This window comes from Myotis yumanensis, unplaced genomic scaffold, assembly GCF_028538775.1.
Source record: "Myotis yumanensis isolate MYYU_CA2020_CCGP unplaced genomic scaffold, mMyoYum1.0.hap1 SCAF_22, whole genome shotgun sequence".
NCBI classification, from domain to species: domain Eukaryota; kingdom Metazoa; phylum Chordata; class Mammalia; order Chiroptera; family Vespertilionidae; genus Myotis; species Myotis yumanensis.
The window spans coordinates 14875582-14898748 of record NW_027223773.1 but is presented as its reverse complement, the minus strand read 5'-3'; the positions used below and the strand labels follow the sequence as shown (position 1 = coordinate 14898748).

Below are 23167 nucleotides of genomic sequence, written 5' to 3'. Positions count from 1 at the left end.
CAGACACTGCCAGATTTTCCTTGCTAATATGTCGAGTTTATTCCTTCCTATTCCATTTTTATGGGAAAGATATGGAATATGTTAGAGATGCTGGTACGAGATGCTAGTGTGAGCCAGAGTTGGAAAGCCCAGCTCTGAGAGCTGGAGGAAGACCTGGACTGGAGATAGGAGTGTGGGAGTCGGCAACGCTGCGGTGGTGGGAGCTATGAGAGTTAGTGAGGGCCCAGGAGAAGGGCTGGAGCTATAAGAGGAAAGGAGGGCACTGAAGGGGCAGGATGAGACCTGAAAAGTGAGGCAGGTAACAGTCATGCCGTGTCTGTGTAAATGATTAGCAATGCGTTACGTATTCCAAGAGCCTGTATGACTTTGAGATTTTTATTTCCTTTCCTACATGGAAGTTATATTCTAAGCCTTTAGGTGATGATATGAACACTACGCAGTAGGCTTCCAATGCCTCAACAACCTTTAAACTGGTCCTTTGGATGCAAACATTAGCTTATTTTCTCTGACCCCCAACCCCCCCTAAACCTGTCCTATAACTACACCTTACTTCCTATTTTTAATTATTGTACTACTAGAGGCCTGGTGCACGAATTTGTGCATGGGTGGGGTCTTGCTGGCCCACCCTGAGTGGGCTGGCCAGGGGGAGGGGCCACAGGCAGTTGGCCAGCTGGCCCTGCCCCCTGGTCGAACTCCCGGTTGAAGGGATAATTTGCATATTAGACTTTTATTAAATAGGATAGCAATGTTAGTAAATTAGAAAATTAACATGAAATGAGATTTAAATAAAAACATGGTAACATAATTAGAAGAAAAATCACACATTTTTGATCCCCATGTTGCAAAGATACCAATATTTTCCCCTCTGAAAGCTTACCTCATGTCAATCACTTGACTGACTACAACGCTGGGCTGTGATGCCTTTCCCTCGGCAACATCGTACAGGAAGAGTTTAAAGTCACAAACTACAGCCAATGCTCTTTGCCATCCTTTCTTCACACCAGCTGGCTTAGGGATCTTAGGCAAACACACAAAGAAAACAACTCACACCAAAACGTCACCAGAGCCCATGTAGTTACACGTGCACCTGCGTGGTGCACACTGAAGAGAACATGCACCCGCGAAGCCTGTCACTCCGGCTGGTAAAGGAGCAGGTGGAACACACACATCATTCATAAACTGTGAGAGGACACCCTTCAATCACCGAAGGACTTTATATTCTGAAAATTTTTAAATGGCACCATTTTAACGTTCACTAGTAATTAACTAAACATTCATGGATTTCTTTCTAAACAGCATAAAAGTCCGATTTGGTAGTGAGACGGAATGCAGCTTACACTTCAGATGTCATTCAAGATTACAAGTAAGATTATGCTGACACTATCTCATACTTCATAAGCATAAGCCACCTCTCCACAAGGCCAAGAGCTGAAGACCCTTTTTATGGAGATTCCAACATTTGTTCACGACAAGATAAAGACTGAGTGGAAAATTTTGAGACATTTTATAATTGATTTCCAAGCAAAGACAAGGTTTTTGTTTTCAAATCATTACTTGGGTGAAATAAAATTATCAGGTAAATTTTATTCATTTAATTTTCTGTTAAGGACTGTGTTTGTAAGGTGACTGAACTGCATTTTAATCCATTAATGAACCTTAAAAGATTAGTCTAAACCCAACAGAATGACACTTACCCTGACATGGCCTTCATATGCTGTTCCTATTCCTTTCTGAGGATCTATACCCAGGGGACCTTTTGTCTGTTCAGGAGGAACTGGACACGCGGTGGGAGCTTTGTTTACGCAAGTTATATGACACGAGAATCCACACACTTTTGGAAGGACAAAAAAGGAACAAAGTTCAATAAAAATTCATTTTACAAAAACAAAATCCACCAAGAATTCATTACAAGCAAGGTAAATGAATGCTTCTCTCTGAACTTATTTTTAAAAACTATTTTGTCATTTGGGGGGCTGATTTATTTCCACAACAAAAAGAATTTCAATGTCAGTCATTATCTATCATTTCATTCACTCAAAACTCTCAAATCTCCACTTTCCAAACTGACCATTTTCTTTGGCTCTAAACTCATGCATCTAACAAACTAATTAAGATAATGCAATTGAGATTTGCCACTTTGGTTGGGAGAATTAACCAAACATAGAATGCATTGCGTGGATGCTACTAATTTCCCCCTTATCCAAAGTATTCACTTCAGGCCCACTACCAGGGTCCTCTACCAAAGCCCTCTACCAGGGCCCACTATCAGGGTCCTCTACCAGGGTCTTCTACCACAGCTCTCTACCAGGGCCCTCTACCAGGTCCCTCTACCAGGGCCCTCTACCAGGGTCCTCTACCAGAGCTCTCTACCAGGGTCCTCTACCAGGGTCCTTTACCAGGGTCCACTACCAGGGTCCTCTACCAGGGCCCTCTACCAGCGTCCTCTACCAGGGTCCTCTACCAGGGCCCTCTACCAGGGTCCTCTACCAGGGCCCTCTACCAGGGTCCTCTACCAGGGCCCTCTACCAGAGCTCTCTACCAGGGCCCTCTACCAGGGTCCTCTACCAGAGCTCTCTACCAGGGTCCTCTACCAGGGCCCTCTACCAGCGTCCTCTACCAGGGTCCTCTACCAGGGCCCTCTACCAGGGTCCCCTACCAGAGCTCTCTACCAGGGTCCTCTACCAGGGCCCTCTACCAGCGTCCTCTACCAGGGTCCTCTACCAGGGCCCTCTACCAGGGTCCCCTACCAGAGCTCTCTACCAGGGTCCTCTACCAGGGCCCTCTACCAGAGCTCTCTACCAGGGCCCTCTACCAGGGTCCTCTACCAGGGCCCTCTACCAGAGTCCTCTACCAGGGTCCCCTACCAGAGCCCTCTACCAGGGCCCTCTACCAGGGTCCCCTACCAGAGCTCTCTACCAGGGTCCTCTACCATGGCCCTCTACCAGGGCCCTCTACCAGGGTCCTCTACCAGGGCCCTCTACCAGGGTCCTCTAGCAGAGCTCTCTACCAGGGCCCTCTACCAGGGTCCTCTACCAGGGCCCTCTACCAGAGTCCTCTACCAGGGTCCCCTACCAGAGCTCTCTACCAGGGTCCTCTACCAGGGTCTTCTACCAGGACCCTCTACCAGGGTCCTCTACCAGGGTCCCCTACCAGAGCCCTCTACCAGGGCCCTCTACCAGGGCCCTCTACCAGGGTCCTCTATGCACAACTGCTGGAGACTGAAAACCTTCCTTCAAGGTCCCTCCCAACCCTAATGGCAAGAAACAGAAACTATGTCAGAATTTGAATCAGTAACAATTTCCTTATCTTTTTCATAGTGAGCGGTAAATTATATATGAGGTATTGGTATAGCTGCCAGTCTCATGTGATTGTAAAAAAGCGTATTTCTAAAATATACACAAATACTATATCCCATTATAATTTAGATCATTTTCATTTCCGAAGTCATAGGAAAAATAAAGTGATGCCCAAATAAATACACTGTTTTCTTTTCAAATGACCTCTGCTCTCTCATCTCTCAGAATGTGGGCTCCGCGAGGGCAGGCTCAGTGTTCCGCACCCCGCACCCCCTCCGCCTCATCCACCACTGCATGCCAGTGCCCAGAAGCACAGAGCGGCCATTCCATAAACAGTGACGGGTGAGTCAGTGAATGGTAGGGAAAACCTCTGCTAGTAATACTAGAAATAAAATACCTTTTGAGGCATAGTGGCAGACATTTAACATTTCTAAAAAGATACTGCATTGTCTACTTTCCAATAACAATTTATCTGATCAATTAAACAAGGTTAAAATTAAATGAACAGATTCAAAGATAACTTTCATGTCTTTTGCCACATATATTAATGGTTTTTCAAAACCACAAAATCATCTGAATAATAAAATAAAGATGAATAAGACATTTAAATATCTCCCCGGGAAAATGTTTCTGGGGGCTATCCATCTAGTCTCTCTAATATTCAACAGACTTTCGCAAGGTGCTCATTTTATTGTCTCTATTCCTGTTATGCAAAGAAAAGCAAATGATTAAGTAAAACAAACATTTACATACCTTATGAAAAGAATAAAGTTACCTGATTACAGTTTAGGTGGTAACTGTTAGGACTCTAAGGTCACATTTCCTTACCATTTTATTCTTACCTTCACAGGAGCAGCCCTGTCGGATCAGACCCACCATCAAAGAGGTGCACTGGTGACACTTGGTGGGAGTAGTAAAAGATTTGACAAAAAACTGATGAGTCTTGCGCTGCAAAGCAAATGGATAAAAACATACACATAGTGTTTACTAGTCCAAAAATGTAACATCAAAGTGACATATTACATAACTAGAGGCCCGGTGCATGAATTGATGCACAGGTGGGGGTCCTGCTGACCCGCCCCGATGGGGGCCCATTAGGTCGGGCCGGCAGGGGAGAGGGGCTGCGGGAGGTTGGACGGCCAGTCCCACCCCTGATCGGGGTGTTGGGGGCCAATAAGGGGCTGGGTAGGGGGTGGGGGCGGGGCAATCGGGGCCTGGAGCAGGCCAGTTGGCTGCCACAGTGCGCTTCATAGCCACCGGTCATTCCGATGGTTCCACTGTTCTGGCTGCTGGGCTTTTATATATATAAATATCTAATTTAATGACTGAATGTGTTTTTTAAATATAGGTTTAACTGTTTTACTGCATCAAACACAGAAAATATTTTATGACAATATAAAATCTTCTGTATTATGATTTAAAACATCTATTGGATTTGTATATAAATTGTGTGTTGTTTTCTTAAATTATAAATAGATGTTTCATGGCTGACCTTTACAAACATTTCTCTTTAAGAATACACGGTGTGTATGTGGATAGTTTTTATTACTAATAAATGAAAAAGATATTTAAAAAATGACAGGAAATAAATACTTCAGTATCATAAGAAAAAACAAAAACAACAACAAAAACATACACGTTGGTTATTTAAAGAATTTTCATATGATGAATCTCTGGGCCCCACACCAGCTACTGGAAAGTTTCTATATAGGAGTAAAATGAATTATTTTCCTTTCTCACCATATAGTTCTATAATCTATGCTCTTTAAATATTTTTATTAGGCAATATTGAGCTGGATTATGCTAAAATAAGTTATGATAATCAATTGCTCTTGAATTGACACTTGAAAGTTATAAACTAGCTTTTATAACTAAAATTTTATAATTAAAATTTTGATTTCAGGATTTTTATCAATTCTTCAAATTATTCTTTAGCAGAGTTAAGTGAAATCTTGCATGTTTATACCTATAGAAATAGTGACATTTAACATGCATTCAGACCTCCTTAGGAAGAACAAAGAGTAATTAAAAATTCTAGCCTTACTATACATCATGTATTTGATTTTTCTGGGACCAAGAACAAATCATATGCTTAAAAAATCTGTTTCCTCCCATGGGAGCAGGCAGTATTACACTTGCCCAGGCGAAAATACATACATATTATTCTAGAGACAGATGGCAGCCTAAAATTTCTTACTGAAAACCCAGAAGTTAAAATTCTCCCAGCCTTGTCTTGAGCCATGTGATGGTAAATCACTGTAAGAACTTAGTTCTCCAGAAGCCTCCTTCCCTCTCCTAACAAAGTCTCAGCATGTTTCAGCAATGAATGCATTATAACTGCCCTTCCTTCACTCATTATGTGAACTCAAAAGCAAATTACTTAATTCCTTCATGTCTCCCTTTTCTCATTACTTCTCTTTTATAAATGTGATTCAGGTAAACTAGTAAGAACTTTATTCTATATTCCAATAATATGTGAATACTGATGAAAAAATGGTTATGAAGTAGTATTTACTCCAGTTGAGACTAACTTCTCATAAAAAAACTAAAGAGAATATTCAAAGCTTTAAAATTTAAGCTAAAAATCTATTTTACTTTTCTCAACTGTGATATGGAATTTACATACCACAGAAGAAATTCTTTAAAAAAAAACAAGAAATCATTGCCTGGCCGTAGTGGCTCAGTTGGTTGAGCGTCATCTAAGGAACCAAAAAGTCACTGGTTTAATTCCTGGCCAGGGCACGTGCCCGGGTTGTGGGCTCAATTCCCAGTAGGGGTGGGCAGGAGGCAGCCAATCAATGATTCTCTTTCATCAGTGATGTTTCTATCTCTCTTTCCCTTGCCCTTCCTATCTCTAAAATCAGTAGAAACTTATTTAAAAAATAAAAACCAAGAAATCATTTTACATAGGATGAACTGACTACCAGAGCATTGGGGACTTGGAATGAGGTGAGACTCCCAAATTTAGAGCAATCAAACCATTCTATTCCAGAAGTTCCTCAGGACCCTGGTCATTCCAAAGAGAACTGGGATGTGACTCCGTTCTGAACAGGACAGGTTACTATATGCTAACTCCTGCGATGGCTGATGCGGACCAAGCACCGACCCAGGTGCAGACACCATGCCAGTGCCTCACAGGCATCATCTGCTGTGATGGACACAGTGCCAGAAAGACAGGTATGATTTCCTCAGACAGATGAAGAAACTCAAACTCAGAGACAATAAACAGGTTTCTGTCTGACTCTGGCATCGCTCAAAGTCTCATCATATAAAACAGGTAGAATATGATCCTAAAAAGACCTAGGACTACAGAAGACATGGTTAGGTCAAGACTAGGGGCATCCATGCCTGTGAATAAAATATAAGAACCTAATTTGTTAGCATCATATAAAATTTTGCTCAACGTTTCTCCTAAATACTAATTTTTACTCTTAAGTTTTTGCTCTTTAAGGAACCGTCAAGAGTAAATCTGCTAGTGCTAACATTTTTTAATCCTTTCAGTTTTCCAATTTCTAGAATTTCTTTGTAGGAGCTTGAGATAAGCAATTAAATCTGCATGTTCTACCATATACAACGCTTCAGTCACAGTCACATTAAATAGAATGAAAAGATGAAAATTCACCTGAATTTTTCACTAAATCTTTTTCTTTTTTTTGTGTGCTTTATTAACCTCAACCTTAGATTCTTCCAAAAGTGACCTCACCTTCATACCAGCCTTACACTACATCCTCCAAGCATTCCTCCTTGCTCTAACAGACTTCAGAACACTGACTTTAAGAAAATGGAAGCCCTAGCCAGTTTGGCTCAGTAGACAGAGTGTCAGCCTGCAGACTGAAGGGTCCCAGGTTTGATTCTGGTCAAGGGCACATGCCCGGCTGTGGGCTCGATCCCCAGCAGGGCGTGTGCAGGAGGCAGCCGATCAATGATCCTCTCTCATCATTGATGTTTCTACCGCTCTCTCCCTCTCCCTTCCCTCTGAAATCAATAAAAATACATTAAAAAAAGAAAAAGATGTAAGAACAACAACACAAACTTTGGACACTCCTTTTACCTTTCTCAATGGTGATTATTTCCATTCATATAGAATTCGTTTTCTTTCAAAGCTTTCATGTTTGTAATTTTAAGGAAACCAATAGCAAATCAATCAATCAATCAATCACAGGAAATATAAAAAAGCAGAAGAAACCCATTTTCTTTTTTTCCCCCAGAACACAACAGGCTATAACTAGACTGTACCTTAGATGGAAAGCCAGTTGAACCAGGGCATGCCTTTTTCTTTAAGGTTGGTGTGTGAACAGGAAGTGGAGAACTGTCTACAGTCTGAATCCAGGGGCAAAAAGGATATAAATGTTAACAGAAACTCCATCCATTTCTAGCATTACTAGAAATAAATAAAAGTAAATAAAGCCAAGGAAAACATCAATAAGGCAAAATAGATCTCAATGAAGCTAAAATTCTCATAATGTTGATCATTTAAATTTCTGTCTGCAATATCTACAAGTGAAATATTAGTAAAATTATTTCAGTTTGGAAATATAAAGAATTTGGAAAAGAGAATCCACCCAAGAACACAAAAAATGGCATAGCATGTCGCCTACATAAAAATGAGGATATTCATTTTCATGTTCATCTAAAAATGCCACATTAATTCTAAAAAGCATCTGAAAGAGTTTTTAGCAAAATTTATGATCAAAACACTTAGAAGATTCTTTTAACTCCTTGACTTCTATATACGGAATGCACAGTACATATATGAAATACAGTTCTGTGGATTTTTAATATATTAGAAAGAGAGAGAGGGAGAGAGATTGAATGATTAGTGGAATTTCTGTGCAGAAATTACTTTCCAAAGAAGGTAGTTAGATTATTACTATTGGGATCCAGAATTTACACATAAATTTAGTTACAAGTCATATCTTTATTTTATGGGGACTTGTTGTAAGATATTTCCTTGAATAAAAGGAAACAGTGATTTTACTGGATGTTACTGTGGAAAAAAAAGAGATATCACTTGATTAGCAAAGTGTAAAAAAAGACGTGACTATCAGGAGGCTAAGCAAGCAAATGAGAGGAAAAAGCTGGCTTTATATAAAGGTATAGAACATTCTAAAATATTAAGAGAAAAATGGATGGGCTCTTGTTGGCTTTTGTTAGTATACAACCTCCAAAATCAGAATATTTTGAATTATTAAAGCCTTAAAATGGAATTCAGTTAAGTTTCTCAGAGTTTTCTACTTCATTGTGAATTTAACTCTAACTTACATTTAAATAACTTGAAAAAGTTCGTAATCCAATTTATAATTTAACATTTAAAAAGACAAATATGAAAAAGATCACTGAAGACCTTTATAAAAGTTAATAAAAATAATTCATATGAAATAAAATTGCCATTAGAATTTACATAAAAAGTCAAAGAGAAGTTTTTAGAATTAAAAGGAGTGAAGCAAGGGTGCTGGATACAAGAACAACAGAATTCATAAAGACCAGCAATGCCTAATTAATAAAACATATTTTAGAAAAGATCCCATTCACTACAGCAACAAAGGCTTGAAGGTACCTAGCAAGAAACCTAGCAGGCAATATGAAGTATACCCATGAAATAGAACTTACTGGAGAAAATAAAAGAATATCTAAGTATGTATACCATGTTCATAGATGGAAAGACCCAATATCACGAACATGGCAATTCTCCTCGGATAAATCTGCAATTCAAATTCAATTAAAAGCCCCGCCGGGCATCTGACAAACTGATCCTAAATGTCACATGTAAAACTAAAGAGTCACAAAGTAAAGGAAGAAGACTGAGAGGTGGGAGTGGGAGTGGGACCCCATGCCAGGTATCAGGAACTATTTCAGGGCTATAGTAATTAAGACAATGAACTGTTGGTGCAGAAAAAGACAAAACGAACAATGGAAGAGAATAAAGAACCCTCAAACAGACCCATGCATGTAAAGCAGAGACAGTTTTAAAAGTCAATGGGGGAAATATAGGACAGTTGGTAGTTCATATGAGAAAAATAGATTAGAACTTAATTTCCTATAATATGCAATAATAAATTTCAGTTTGATTAAAGTCTTAAACATTTTAAGAATTTTTTTTTAGCTTTTAGAAGAAAATATGGAGGAAACTTTTTATAATTGCTGCAAAGGGAAGACATGTTTTAAAAAGACAAAAAGCAGAATTCATAAAGAAAAAGATTGATAAATATGGCTATTTTAAAATAAAAATTGTTGCAAGACAAAAAATACCACAAATAACATTTAAAAATAAGCCACAGACTAGTAGAAAATATCTGCAATGCATATAGACAGCTAAAGATTAATATCCAGAATATATACAGAATACTTACAAAATAATAGAAAAAATAATTCAACAGAACAATGGACAAAAGACATGAACAGGCAAATCACCAATGTCCAATAAACTATATAAAAAGATGCTCAAAAACACTTGAAATCAGAAAATACAAATTAAAACAAAAATGCCACTCCATAAACAACGAATTGGCGAAAGTTAACCAGTTAACTGCCACACGTCCCAAATGGAAACCATCTCCACAGCGGCTACAGACACGTACGGTGTACAAGGGGTTAATGCCTCACAGCACAAGGCTTGGCGAGGGTGTGGGAAAGGGGAACACCCCCTGCTGGTGGGAGTGGGAACAGGTCGGACCACTGGGCAAGACCCAGTTCAAGTTGAAAATGCATGTAGCACACAACCCAGCAATTCCACTTGCAGGCTCATATGCTAAACAAACTGCACAGATCGCTACTAGGATGTTCAGCTCAGCTCTGCTTGTAGTAACAAAAAACTGAAAACAACCTACATATCCAACAGCAGGAGAATAGTTGCGGTGTATTCATACGGTAAAATATTATGCAGTAATTATAATGTCTGAACTAAATGGACGTGTATCTGTATGAGTAAACCTCAAAAGCATGAAAAAGTTACATGTAAAACCAAGGAAGAGGGGATGCAATTCAACGTCAGGGTATTTAGACACGTCTGGGAGAAGAGACGGGGGATGGAAGAGGGAAGGGTGTTTCAGCCCTGTTATCTATTTTCTTTCTTTGAATACAAATTTGAAAAAAATAAGACAAAATGATCACATCTGTTAAATCTGTGGATGGTGGTGGCATGAGTGTTTATTATTATTCTTTATGTGATGGAAATATTTCAACATTAAAATAAAAATGTATAAAGTTAAAATATTTTAAAAATAAATAAGCACCCAGCCTGAGACAGGCTATCACAGGGCTGGACAAAAACCTGTAGTCAGAACCTGAGTACAACCCACGCTTGACCTCAGCCAGCCTGCTCCTGGGTCCTCACGGCTCTGGAGACAGAGCGGGAAGCAGGGGAGCTCACCAGCACCAGGGTGCTGAGCGGAACCGGGGCTGCATCTGGAGCAGGGTGGGGTTAACGGAGGCACACACACCCCCGACTTGTTGAGAAAACTGGCCAATCGGCTGTTTAACACCAGCAACTGACATGAAGTGCAAATAAAAGGGTTTCTGCACTAGGAAAAGGCAGGGTCACTTGCATGCCCGTTACTAACCCAGCAGCTGGAATAAACGGTGCAGCTGCCAGCAGTGGCAATTCTCATGCTGGGCTCTGCTCACGAAGTCCCGCCGTGTTAGACGGATAAAGAGGCAGAATGGCACCTGACCCTGCCACAAGCCTGCAGTTTGTAGATGACAATTCCAAATGTACGTAACTCTGTTGTTCACTGTTCTTCACTAAAATAAAGGCTGACCGTGATTAGACAAATTTCCTGGCTATTTCAAGCTGACTTCTGGGGGACAATTTCCTACTTCAGCTTTATACTCCTATCTGCATGTCCAGTCAGATGTCATGATCTCCAACGTGACTTATACACAGTGTGCCTGACTGAAAGAAGAGAGCCCGATTTCACTTGCTTTTGCAACTCCCTCTTTTCTGACACAAGTGACAAGCTGGGAACACACTGCTCCAGTGAGGCACCTGCGCTGGCTCAGCTTCACTAGCGGTGGAAGGAGATGTGGACCTTGACTGGGTGTCAGTCTTGACGTTCGGATTCCGTACATGTGTGCTCTCAATGGGATCAGCCTAGGAAAGTAAGTTGGGAAACACAAAAACCCAAGAATCACGTTCAACCATGTGCAGCTCATAGCGTTCCTGAAGGTATGGTCATAACCTTCTTGAGAAGGGAGGATAACAAACTTCAGTGTGAATATTCTCAATAGGGATGTGTCATTATACAAAAGCTTAACCATGAGCTTTAATGAAAACCAAGATTAAGATAACAATATTAACAAAATGCTCTAATTCCCACTGTCGATCTCTTACTTTGAGCACTGATCTCTACTGTATGTTCTTTACTTGTATTCCACACGACAGTGTTGTATGTTACAAAATAAATCATGCATGTGAAATAAATGCAGGGTCTTTAGTAGGGATACGCACTGCAGATGAGAGAACTGTGTCCTCGGTAAGAGTGGACTCTGGTCCCTGCCAGGCATTAGTTGAAAGCAGAAGAAACGGACCTATTCGCTTTGTGCTTGTTGCTTTTTATTTGCAGCAGTAGAAACACCAGCACTTATATTCAGCTGCACACTTTCAACTAAGTAGTTTTAGAAACTGAAAATGCTTTGGGCTAAAATTTAGCATGAGAGATCTTACTAAGCACAATGATTGATGATATATTCCATTTGGCAATTTTCAAAATTACTAGGGCTGGGTTTTTTTAAATGAAAGGAATGGAGGTAATTTGGAAAGAAGGTTAGGAAATTTTTCTTTTCTTTTTTAAAAATATATTTTTATTGATTTTTTACAGAGAGGAAGAGAGAGGGATAGAGAGTTAGAAACATCGATGAGAGAGAAACATCGATCAGCTGCCTCCTGCACACCTCCTACTGGGGATGTGCCTGCAACCCAGGTACATGCCCTTGACCGGAATCGAACCTGGGACCTTTCAGTCCGCAGGCCGACACTCTATCCATTGAGCCAAAGCGGTTAGGGCAGGAAATTTTTCTTAAATCACTTGTACAGCAAGAACCATCAGAAGCTACAATGAAAAGAGCATCAGCATAGGCATTTTAAACATGTATTTACAATGTCTTCTTTTTCTTTCTTATTATCATGGTTACTACTTTAGGGGCTGACTAGCAGCTGGCAAACACGGCGGCAGCCCTCTGCTGGTGCCCACCGAGGGCCTCCCACGGTGTGGGCATGGGCAGGCCACAGGCAAGACTTTGGTGGGCTGGTGAACATGGCCACCACCCAGGCCTCACACCGTCATTAGAGCTGGGAGAAGGGGGAGGAGGAAGGGTCCCGGGAGGACAGCTGGGGGCACGGAGCAGCAGCTACTCACAACAACAGCTAGGGACCTCTTTCAAGACGGGAGGTCCTGAGCTGCAGCCCCCCAGCTGGTGTGTGAGGTGTGTGAGGCGTGGATAACTCCACACCATGCACTGCCTCCCGCAGTGGGACAGCCATTGCCTCCCGCAGTGGGACAGCCACTGCCTCCCGCAGTGGGAGCGCCAGCCTGAATCCCTTCGACCCCAAGTGCCTGCCACGGGCAGGGCAGGTTGAGCGATCTTATCTCCTTCCTGACAATGAACTCGACCAGGAATGAGAATAAAAGAAAGAACAAAATGGGGCTCATTTACTCAGGAATAGACATGGAGAAGGTCATCAGTGTAAATTATTAATCTGAAATATGATCCTAATTTGGGAATAAGGCAAAAACAAATGTCTTTTACTTTCTAAAAATTTCTTCTTTCTAGTTTCTGTAAGATTATATAAATTGTAAGATAAGTAAGCGTCCATGGGAGAAGGTTAAATTAAAATGGAATTGATAAGCAAACTAGTGCGGATACAGTTTACACTAGTAAGAACTTAAAACAGACTTAGGTAACTATCTCAAAGTTTTAAGGAAGTATGCAAGTAAGAGATTTGTTATGTGCAAAAGCTTGGGCCATCATAAGAAAATGTAAGTTTCTGACCAGCCACACAAAAGAGTTTAGCGCCCATGGCTTGATCGAAAGACATAAAAACCAGATGTGTTCCTGTGCGAAGGAAATGCTGTTAACAGGACTGAATAGCTAACACAGTGGCTCTGTGCCTCTGGGCCCAATTACTTTAAAAACTTCAAAAATGAGAAAGGCAAGAGCTTGCTGCTCCCAGGAACCCTGGCTGACATGTGAGGAGGCCTGCTCCAGAGCCCGCTGAGCACACGGGGAGAAGGGAGCGCAGGTCTCACATACATTCTTCTGCTGAGATCAGAACGAATGCTGCAGACCTCTAGTGGCAGGTGCTCTAAAGGGAGGTTTACTTCACAGAAATCACCTCCGAGAATCAGCTGTCACCCTGCCCTATAGCTGGCTGTGAAGGCAGCATGTTTCATGACCCTATGAAATGTGACATTATGACAGTGCGATCCTGGGCAAAGGAAAAATACACCAACGGAGTGTGATCCGTAATTACACACATTAGTGACTCTCAACTAACTCTGAGGCTTTTAGCACATATCTCTTGGCCCCTCTGAAGAATTATTGTCATTTATGAAAGTCTTTTTCTACTAACAAATTTTTACTCATCAATGAAAATAAAATGAGAATATATTTTTAAATGAATTTCTTAGCTGTATGAGGTAAAAACTGGTTACTCAGAAGTGAAAAAACATTTAGATTTGAAAAAAAATAACCCAATACCACATTGTAATAAAACAGAGCAGCGATTTTCACCCGGTGTGCCGCAAGACCTTTCAAAACATGCGATCCCCAATTCTTTAGTCACGGGCACTGACCTCTTTTCCCTTAGATTGCCAGATTTTAAAAAAAAATGACAACAGCCAAATAATAATAGCCGACCAATGTGAATAAACCAAAATTAAACCTATTTTTTTTTTGTCAGGTTGGCAAAAAATGTAATACATTTATATTAGTAATTAGTTTACTTGTGCCATGAGATGAAAAAGGTTGAAAATCACTAAAACAGAATAATAGAAATTACCATACTAGCTTTATTGAGCAGTACGCTCTTAAAGTAAAAATAAATTCCAGAGATTAAACAAAATTAAGTTACTTTTGTATATAAAAAAATTCAAAACAAATAAAAACATTGCAATAATATTTTGAGATAGCATTAATTAAAAAGTTAAACTATGCCATGTACAATGATAGCCTGATTAAAAAAAATATTAATATATAGGTGAAGTTGGAAAACTACCACTTTATTTTCCAAAAGCATGTTTCTTATAAAGATAAGAACCAAAGTTTGGTAAGTTATGAATATAATCATGACAAAAAATGTTTTGAATATCAAAGTTTAAAAGAAATTTCTTTTTTAGAAACTAATAGCTAATTAGATTAAGAAATTATAAAATTTCATTTCCTTTCTAGATAGCTATCATTATAAATATCTCACAAGAGGTTTAACAGTAAGAATAAGAAGAATACAATATTACTTACATGTTTTATCAAAGTGTAAATTATCACCAACAGACTGATTTTCAAGTTATTAATTTTATCTATAATTAAATGTTTACTATAGGGTGTCCCAAAATTCACGCGTGAATTTTGGGACACCCTATAGTACATTTCTAATTAATGGCTGATTCTATCCACTAAAAAGCAAGGAATTTTACTAAACTTTCATAATATACTAAATGACTATATGTCAGGATTTACAGATAGCCTAAATTTAATTTTAATAATTAATTGGCAATGATTCAGATATAATATGGCAGCAAAGCAATTAATAGCATATTAGTTATTTTTACCTTCAAAACAAATATAATCATTAATATAGTTAAACCATGGAAGTTAAAAATTATTTGTTATTAAAAATATTTATGTAAACAAATTAATGTGAGCATTAAATATAAGCAATGACTTTAATTAATAATGCAGGAAAAGCTAATAAATATGATATAATCAATAGCAGAGATCTTGTAATTCAGGAAAGCAATAAAAAACATTAATGTTAATTGAACAGTATATTTTTATATTATCCAAAGAAAGATCTTGAAAACAAACTTTAACTGAATAGTATAAGCAATTCAGTCAATATCTCTAAATTGTAATCTATTGAGAAAAATAAATAAGAAATATATTTATGTAAATGTGTTTTTTTCTAATTTTTTTGGTCAACGAATTCTCTTTTCTAATTAAAATTACTTTAAATAGTTATTCTGATTACTTGGCATTAGAAACATTTTCTATACTCCAATGTGTTTTTACTTACTGCTTTATGTTTGAAAAAAAAAAAGCAGAAAAACTGACTATTAGCAATATTGTCCACAATGCATAACAATGTCATGTAAGAAGTCCATAATGTTTCCTGAATCTGTAAGGATTTCTCTAATAAATAACCCACAATACGTATATTTAGAGTAGTGCAGTGAAATGGAAAGTCGTCCCCACCCCAGATCAGATCTGATTTTTAGGTGACCCACTAAGCAAGAATTCCTCAAATTATGCAGTGTGGTCTTATAAATAGTAAGAACTAAAACTACTCATCTTGACTATGTACTAATGGGCCTTTTCTACTCCAAAATTAATTACAGATTTGAACAAATACAAAAAGCAAACCATTCTTACAAGAAAACTGGTTTTAAAGTAAAAGTCTGATATGGGTCTGACATAGATCTAACATGTTGTTTCATATTGGTAAATATAAAATTCTAAGTTAGAAAAAATCAAATTTTTATCAATTTTCTTTATCCTTTAGCTAGAAGTATTTTGGGAACAAAGTGGCAGGTAGTCTATTTTTATTTATTTATTCAGAAACAGTTTAAAATCTCAAACTTTTACTGATATACTTATTTCTATTAAGCTTAGGGTAAAAACAGTATTATAGAGATACTAATTATACCATTTAGACAACAGTAAATATAATATTTTATCATTCTAACATAATAAATTACTGAAGGTTATAACTAGTAAGTGTAATCTTACTAGTTACAAATAATGTACTTTTTTCTCATTATAAAAACTTCCCAAGTTATTTTCAATATATTGATTTGAATATCTACTCTGGAGAATTTACAAACTATGTTGTAAAAAAACATAAAAGAGCCCTGGCCGGTTTGGCTTAGTGCATAGAGCGTCAGCCTGCAGACTGAAGGGTCCCAGGTTCGATTCCAGTCAGGGGCACATGCCTAGGTTGTGGGCTCAATCCCCAGTGGGGGGGGTGTGCAGGAGGCAGCCAATCAATGATTCCCTGTCATCATTGATGCTTTTATATCTCTCTTCCTCTCCCTTCCTCTCTGAAATCAATAAAAAAAAAATATTTTTTAAATAAAAGAAAGTTAAGCTACATGTTGGCTTTTATAACCACTTTTTCCAACAATAAAAAAAAGGTACCTAATAATTTTAGTAGTTTGGTTACAGAAATTTATACGAACATTCCTAAAGCTTTGCGGCCAAAGCCAAAAGAAAGAAAGAAAATACAGAGAAGCAGGTAGCAACAGCAGGAGCAGCAGCACAGAGCATGCAGCCAGTGTAAGTGCATCACAGAGCGTAAGCACGCTGGGCAACCACAGGCAGGGGCGGGGGGCACCGATGCACGCCGCGCGCGGGAGCTCTTACACGTCTGCCTTTGCTAGCTGGAGTACAGGACGGAGAGCGCTTCAACAAAGAAAGGAGAAGACTACACGTTACACATATTACACACGTGACTCCCAACGACTACCGCTGTCTCCACACACACAGTATATAAACATACATATAAAGACACTTTTGTTAGGCTGAAAGGAATGTACTTTTCAGGAAAAACTGGAGGATAGAACAGTAAAGAAATGGCTGCTCGGACGAGGTCTGAGAGTGACATTAAGTTTTCGCTGGACCTTGCACAGACAGTGACCATGAAATAACCCTTCACCCAGGGAGGCCAATGTCCTGTCTGTGAAGAACAGTAAGAACCAGCAGGTAATAAGCATGTCAACGTGGTTTCAAGGTTATCAGTGGCATCTGTCAGTGACGCTGGCAGGTCTGCAGAAGGGGGCTGCTATTTCTTCCTCCAGGACACTGGGAGGAGGCACTCACTGCGTCCCGAAAAGCTAAGCAGCAAACCAGCCAGAGGCCTGCAGGCTCCTGCAGGGTTTTGTCTAGTAGTCCAGTCGGTCTTAAGTCTAAAGTGCCAGATTCAAACCTGGCTTTATCCCTCCATTATTATTCCTGGACGAACCTGTTTCGCCCTCCCTCCCAAAGCAAACATTAAACAACTAAACCCCAACGCTAATATCTAATCTCTCCCCTCTCTTCCGTAATAATGCTAACAGCGAATGTTTACTATGTGTATCATATATAGAGATATTTTACCAAGTACTTTACCTATATGAACTCTTTTAATTCGCACAGAATTTAAAGTAGGTAATATGACCCCCATTTTAAATACAAAGGAAAGAGATGAATTTGCCACAAAACTGGTATGTGGTAGAGCTAAGGTTTAAGCTTTCTCAATCCCACTTCTCAGAAATGGTATACAACCACTGGCCATACTGCCGAGTCTCTCAATTCACTTATCAAGTTTTTAAAAAAATATAAATTTTATTGATTTTTTACAGAGAGGAAGGGAGAGGGATAGAGAGTTAGAAACATCAATGAGAGAGAAACATCGATCAGCTGCCTCCTGCACACTCCCTACTGGGGATGTGCCCGCAACCAAGGTACACGCCCTTGACCGGAATCGAACCTGGGACCTTTCAGTCCGCAGGCCGACGCTCTATCCACGGAGCCAAACCGGTTAGGGCACTTATCAAGTTTTTGAAAATGAAATATTGAGCTTCACAAACATGAACCACCTCTTATCAGGCACTTTACTATCTTCACTTCACCTACCATGTTGAGGGTTTGAATGTGCTCAGGTTTAACAGAAAAGGAGGCGTGGCAGACCACCGACTGGCGGAGACATCAAACCATCATGGTGTGATAAAGGCGGTAACAGAGATATGTGCAAAGTCTGTACGGGAACCGTAGGAGGGATGTTCAAGGTTTTATGGGGCCCAGAGGCAGGACTTTATAAGCTGAGTCGACAGGAGTTACAGAAGATTTTAGAGAAAACTGCAAGGATAAGAAAGCTCTCCAGAGGGCAGTCACACACTATTAGCATCACACACAACAACTCAATCGGTTTGGGCATAAAGAACAATCAAGATTTGTTTTATTCTTTAAAAATTCAAATGCCTAAGAGAAAGGAATCTACAGAATTGAATGTTATACTAAATATCTTGGATGCTGAACCCAAGCATGCCAAAGACTGAATACCATTATTCCAAACACCACTCTCCTACGACTCTGAGGACGGACTGAATGATAATCCTGGAAAGGCTGGTCATAGTTATAAACTATAAAGAGGAACAAGAGGTTCGTGCCATAAAATACAAATTAAAAATACACCGTATTTTTTAAAATAGGAGCTTGCTGATGGCCTTTGCCCTGACAGGTAAAAATCCCTTTCCCATGGTAATGTGATTCAAAAATTCTGAAGGAAGACTTAGTGGCTCATATTGGCTGGGACTAGAAGGCTGAGGGGTGAAGAGAAACTGAATTGATGGACAAGAAAGGAAGCTAAAGAGAACACAGGAAGGGCGGGGAAAGGAGTCTATTAAGAATAAGGAAATAATAACCAATAGTACTGTGAACATTACATACATTTTTAAAAAACATTCTCAAACAACCAATGAGCAAACAAAGGCTAGATAACTTGCTCCAAAGCATACACCTAGGAAAAGCAGCAGAGGCAGACTCTGAGTCCACTTATGCGCTCAGCCAGTAGCCCTTAGGGAGCAAGTGAGGGGAAACCCATGCCTTCTCAGAGCTGGAGCCTGAACCATGAACATAAAGTTCAGCAGCTTTACGAATCAACTCCCTTTTCTCTGTAATAGCTCCTTTGCACTGCTTTAAAGCTGGCTGTACGTCTGAACGGAGTTTATGCTGAGCAACAGTAGGTGAGGATAAGAAGGGCCGTCCTGGAGGGAACAGGGAAGCAGGAAACTGACTACAGCTGGGTGGTGGCAGTGGAGGCGGCAATGAGAGCAGAGACAAGATGGGGGCCGGCGAGGTGCAGTGAGGTGTGCATTGCTGCAGGCTCGTCTGCTGAGAAGGGCTGCCTTATTTGCCAAAACATGACTCCTATGTTTTACACGCAAAGATTTTTGTGGGACCAAGGGGATGTAGAGAAGTTTGTCAGAAAGAAAAACGAAAATGATTTCCTAGTGGAAAGAACAATTTAAATAATTTATTCAAACTTCCAAGTCTTTTAAAGATGAACTAGTGGCCCAGTGCACGAATTCGTGCACATTAAAAGGAAATTAATTAGAAGATTCATGCAGTAATTACATTACTGCAAAAAAGTACATGTCAAAATAGTATATATAACATAGTATTATAAAATTAAAACGTGTGCGATTGGTGCCAGCAAGAGCTTTATATGTATTGTGCATGCGCGAGTCAACATTTATTTTTAACTTGCTAGTGCACATCATATGTACCGGCCGGTCAGTCAGTCAGACCACCATATAGATATAGATATAGATATAGATATAGATATAGATATAGATATAGATATAGATATAGATAGATGATATCTGTATGGAAATATTGAGTATTTTCGTCTAGTAAAATGTACACCAGATTATAACATGAAATACTATTGTACATCAAAATAGTTCTCTTTTTCTGACACTGTAGAATTAATTAGAATAATTATCTGTCTTAAGAATAATAAAATACCAGGTAGTTTCCATTTAGAGTGCAAAGGTGCATACTTTGATATAAATATTTCAAAGATATAAAAAAATCACTTTAAAAATAAGTTAAAAAATCTAGATCAAGGGTTTCCTTTAGTGGAAATATTCTTCTGAATATAGTAATTATATTTAACAAAATGCAAAAATAAAACATTTAAAGAATTTCCCCTGGTTTATAAAACAGCTCTATGTACAACATTTGAATTTGAACCAGTTTTATTCCCTTGTTTCTGGAAAGACTGAATGTTTAACAGAATAATAAAATGCTTTATGACAAGGATTACTATGCCTTTTAATGTTGAATAAAGAGAATATATATGTCAGGTATTTCTGTAAAGAGAATGAAGGATAAATTATTAAATGTATAGAATTTAGGAGAGAAAATGATAATGCGGTCAACTTATAGTGCATATAGAACTTACTGAACTAAAATCCCTTTCTACATTAGAAGAGAAATTCTGTCAGCATTAAAAATGGATTTGTACTCAATTACTATGCTACTATAAAACCTACAGAAAGATTTAATACAACTTGCCACTTTTTCTGATTATACCACCAGAGGTTTACTTTTAAGTAACAGGAAAATTAAATAAAGTGCTGAGAAGAGATGGAGAATGTGAAATAGAAATCACCATGAAAAATAAAAATGAGCAGTTATTTATATATATCGTTCTCTACATATTGCAACAACAATTAAATGAGCATTCCAGTTTTCAGAACTATTGCAAAGAATGAAAACATACAGATTCTTTGATGGCCAAAGAATTTTTCAAAGTACATTTTAATTATGTTTAATAATGATAAACTCTTCATTACATTTAAGATAAAAAAGAAACAAATTATGACCCACAAATAAAGTATCCAGTGTAATATTTCTAAAACTAACTACATTAGACAAATTCTTCATATCAATTCACTGATCTCTTTTACTGAAGGATTCATTGGTTTGAAAATCAGACTTACGTCATCCAAAAAATCAATCAGTGAAGATGAGGAAGAAGAAAAGGAATCCTATTTAACGAATACAGCAATAAAAAAATAGAAAATATGGATGAAGCAATTTAGTAAGAACAAATAATAAATCAAAAAACTTGTAAAACAATTGAAAGGCAAATGACATTAATTCAAATAAATAAATGAAAAAAGCAGTCACTGTCATTGTTTCCCAAGAAACTTAGAAATTCATTAATTACTTTTTAAAGAGTGATTCTTTATCCCTTTCCCAAAGAAATGAAATACAGTTCATATACTGTGCCCAAAATGTAATAAAACGAAGCCCTGGGCCAGTCGATAATCAAATTCCGTGTAAGCATGTTACAAGGTGACGACTAAAAGAAACAATCTCTGCCTCTAATAGTTCCCACGGGAATGTAACTCTGAGGTGGGTGGGACCCATCTGCTCACTGTCTCGGGCACCTAGAATGTGACTTGCACAGAGATGTAGGATTACTCATTGAATAAAGATATAATCACCAACTTGAATTTCCTGGGGCTAAAATATACTTTATGAAGATTTTTAAGGCAAAAATTAAGTACCAAAGAATGATAAAGAGCCATATAATCACTATTCCGTTAATATGGAATCTGCCTAATACACTCTATGTCATACTTTTTCTTTAAAAACTGCATTAATTTGGAACTGGAACCAGCACTGTCCTACTGTGAACTTGGACATTTTCAACTGCTTTTTACTATAGCTCTATACTTGGGCGAAAAGAGAAGAGTCAACATTACTTCAAAAGTCAAGATGTGTTCTGCACTTACTGCTTCTCAGGGGAAGAGATGAAACTGCTTTTCAATCTTACAACTCTCCTCCTATGTAGACCTTTCTTTCATGTTTTCTTAAATATAAAAGTGATTTCAGTTTCCATAAGAATGCTTTAAAATATCTAAGAGTCTAGTCCTCTTCTGTGGGATGCAATACCAGTTTATTACAAGTAAATTTTAAATCACAAAGTGATTTTTAAATTGACCCAAAGAATATTTGAAAAGCTTAATACTTACTTCAAATTGATCCAGAGCATCGGTAGGCGTATTCAAAAATGCCAAGAAAGAGTGCTGTGAGTCTCGGTGCTCTACACCTAGAAGACAGCAGCAACTCTCCTTAAAACTAGAATAAAACTAATTTTCGTGGATAACCTTTCCTGCCTAAAAGCTGTTCGCAAACTACGGTATTTTAAAGCTACATATATTAACCCTACATATTTAAAAAACCAAATTACACTGTTTCTTGGAATATCAGTTAACAGTTAAATTATATCATTCTCCATGAAACACTTGTTTCTTGACTTACTTAGTTCTTAAATATCTTTTTCCCGTATAGTACATTATAAAAACACATTAAATTTTTTGATAGATTTGAGAGATTTTTCCCTGATTATGTCTGATTTTTCTAAGATAATTTATCACCAAACAAGGTTTTGGTTTTGAAATATTCTTAGCAAACATATAGTATGCACTAACAAATAATCTTTTATAAGAAAACAATGCAGTGATGAAACCAATGTGTTTAGTTATGGAATAAACTTTTGTCAATCTGATTGCAGGTATTGTTTTGTTGACAGAATGAATGAAATCTCTTGGCTATGGCATTAACTTTAAATGCATAATTTCCAAAATAAGCTTTAAAATATACATAAATTTATAAATACTAAGGAGAAAAAAAATTAAGTACATATATTTCCATATTCTCAAGAATTGACATCAATTAATTTGTGTGCTTTACAGATTACTCGGTAATAATATAAGATAAGGCAGTATGTTCAGAAATTCATTGTCAATAAATATTTATTAAAAGCCTATTATGTGCTGTCCACGTAGACACTGGGAATATAATAGTAAATTAAGCAGAAAAAAAGAACCTTGCCCTCATTATGTAAATATTACATTATATTGTTTAAGTAGTATAGTACATTATGTTACAATATACAGTAAAATTTTCTTATTCTACAATGTTCAAAATCCAAATAAAAAGTTATAGGTTCACATGTTTTCAAAACAGAGCAATGTGATGAACTGAGCTTCTTCTTTCGCAAGTTTGGGTCTGTTCTAAAAACGATGAGTCCACGTCATCTGTGTGTCCCAGTAAGTCACCCTCTCACTGGTCTTGGTCTATATAAACTGTCTCAGGGCCAC

At 38.2% G+C, this 23167-nt stretch overlaps 1 protein-coding gene across 11 annotated transcripts in view; it reads right to left on the bottom strand.

Moving 5' to 3' along the window:
• The window catches only part of CDC42BPA (CDC42 binding protein kinase alpha), a 189121-nt gene that overhangs the window by 25393 nt on the left and 140561 nt on the right, over window positions 1–23167 (bottom strand). For 3 of the 11 annotated variants that reach the window (XM_070401243.1, XM_070401236.1, XM_070401241.1), the window contains 7 exons: window positions 22037–22113; window positions 20996–21043; window positions 16872–16910; window positions 7533–7616; window positions 4139–4244; window positions 1695–1831; window positions 878–1017 (listed from right to left, as the gene is read on the bottom strand). In XM_070401243.1, coding sequence (XP_070257344.1) covers window positions 878–1017; window positions 1695–1831; window positions 4139–4244; window positions 7533–7616; window positions 16872–16910; window positions 20996–21043; window positions 22037–22113 — 631 coding nt within the window. The remainder of the gene's footprint in view (window positions 1–877; window positions 1018–1694; window positions 1832–4138; window positions 4245–7532; window positions 7617–16871; window positions 16911–20995; window positions 21044–22036; window positions 22114–23167) is intronic. The other 8 variants (XM_070401239.1, XM_070401247.1, XM_070401244.1 and 5 more) reach the window with 4 other exon arrangements.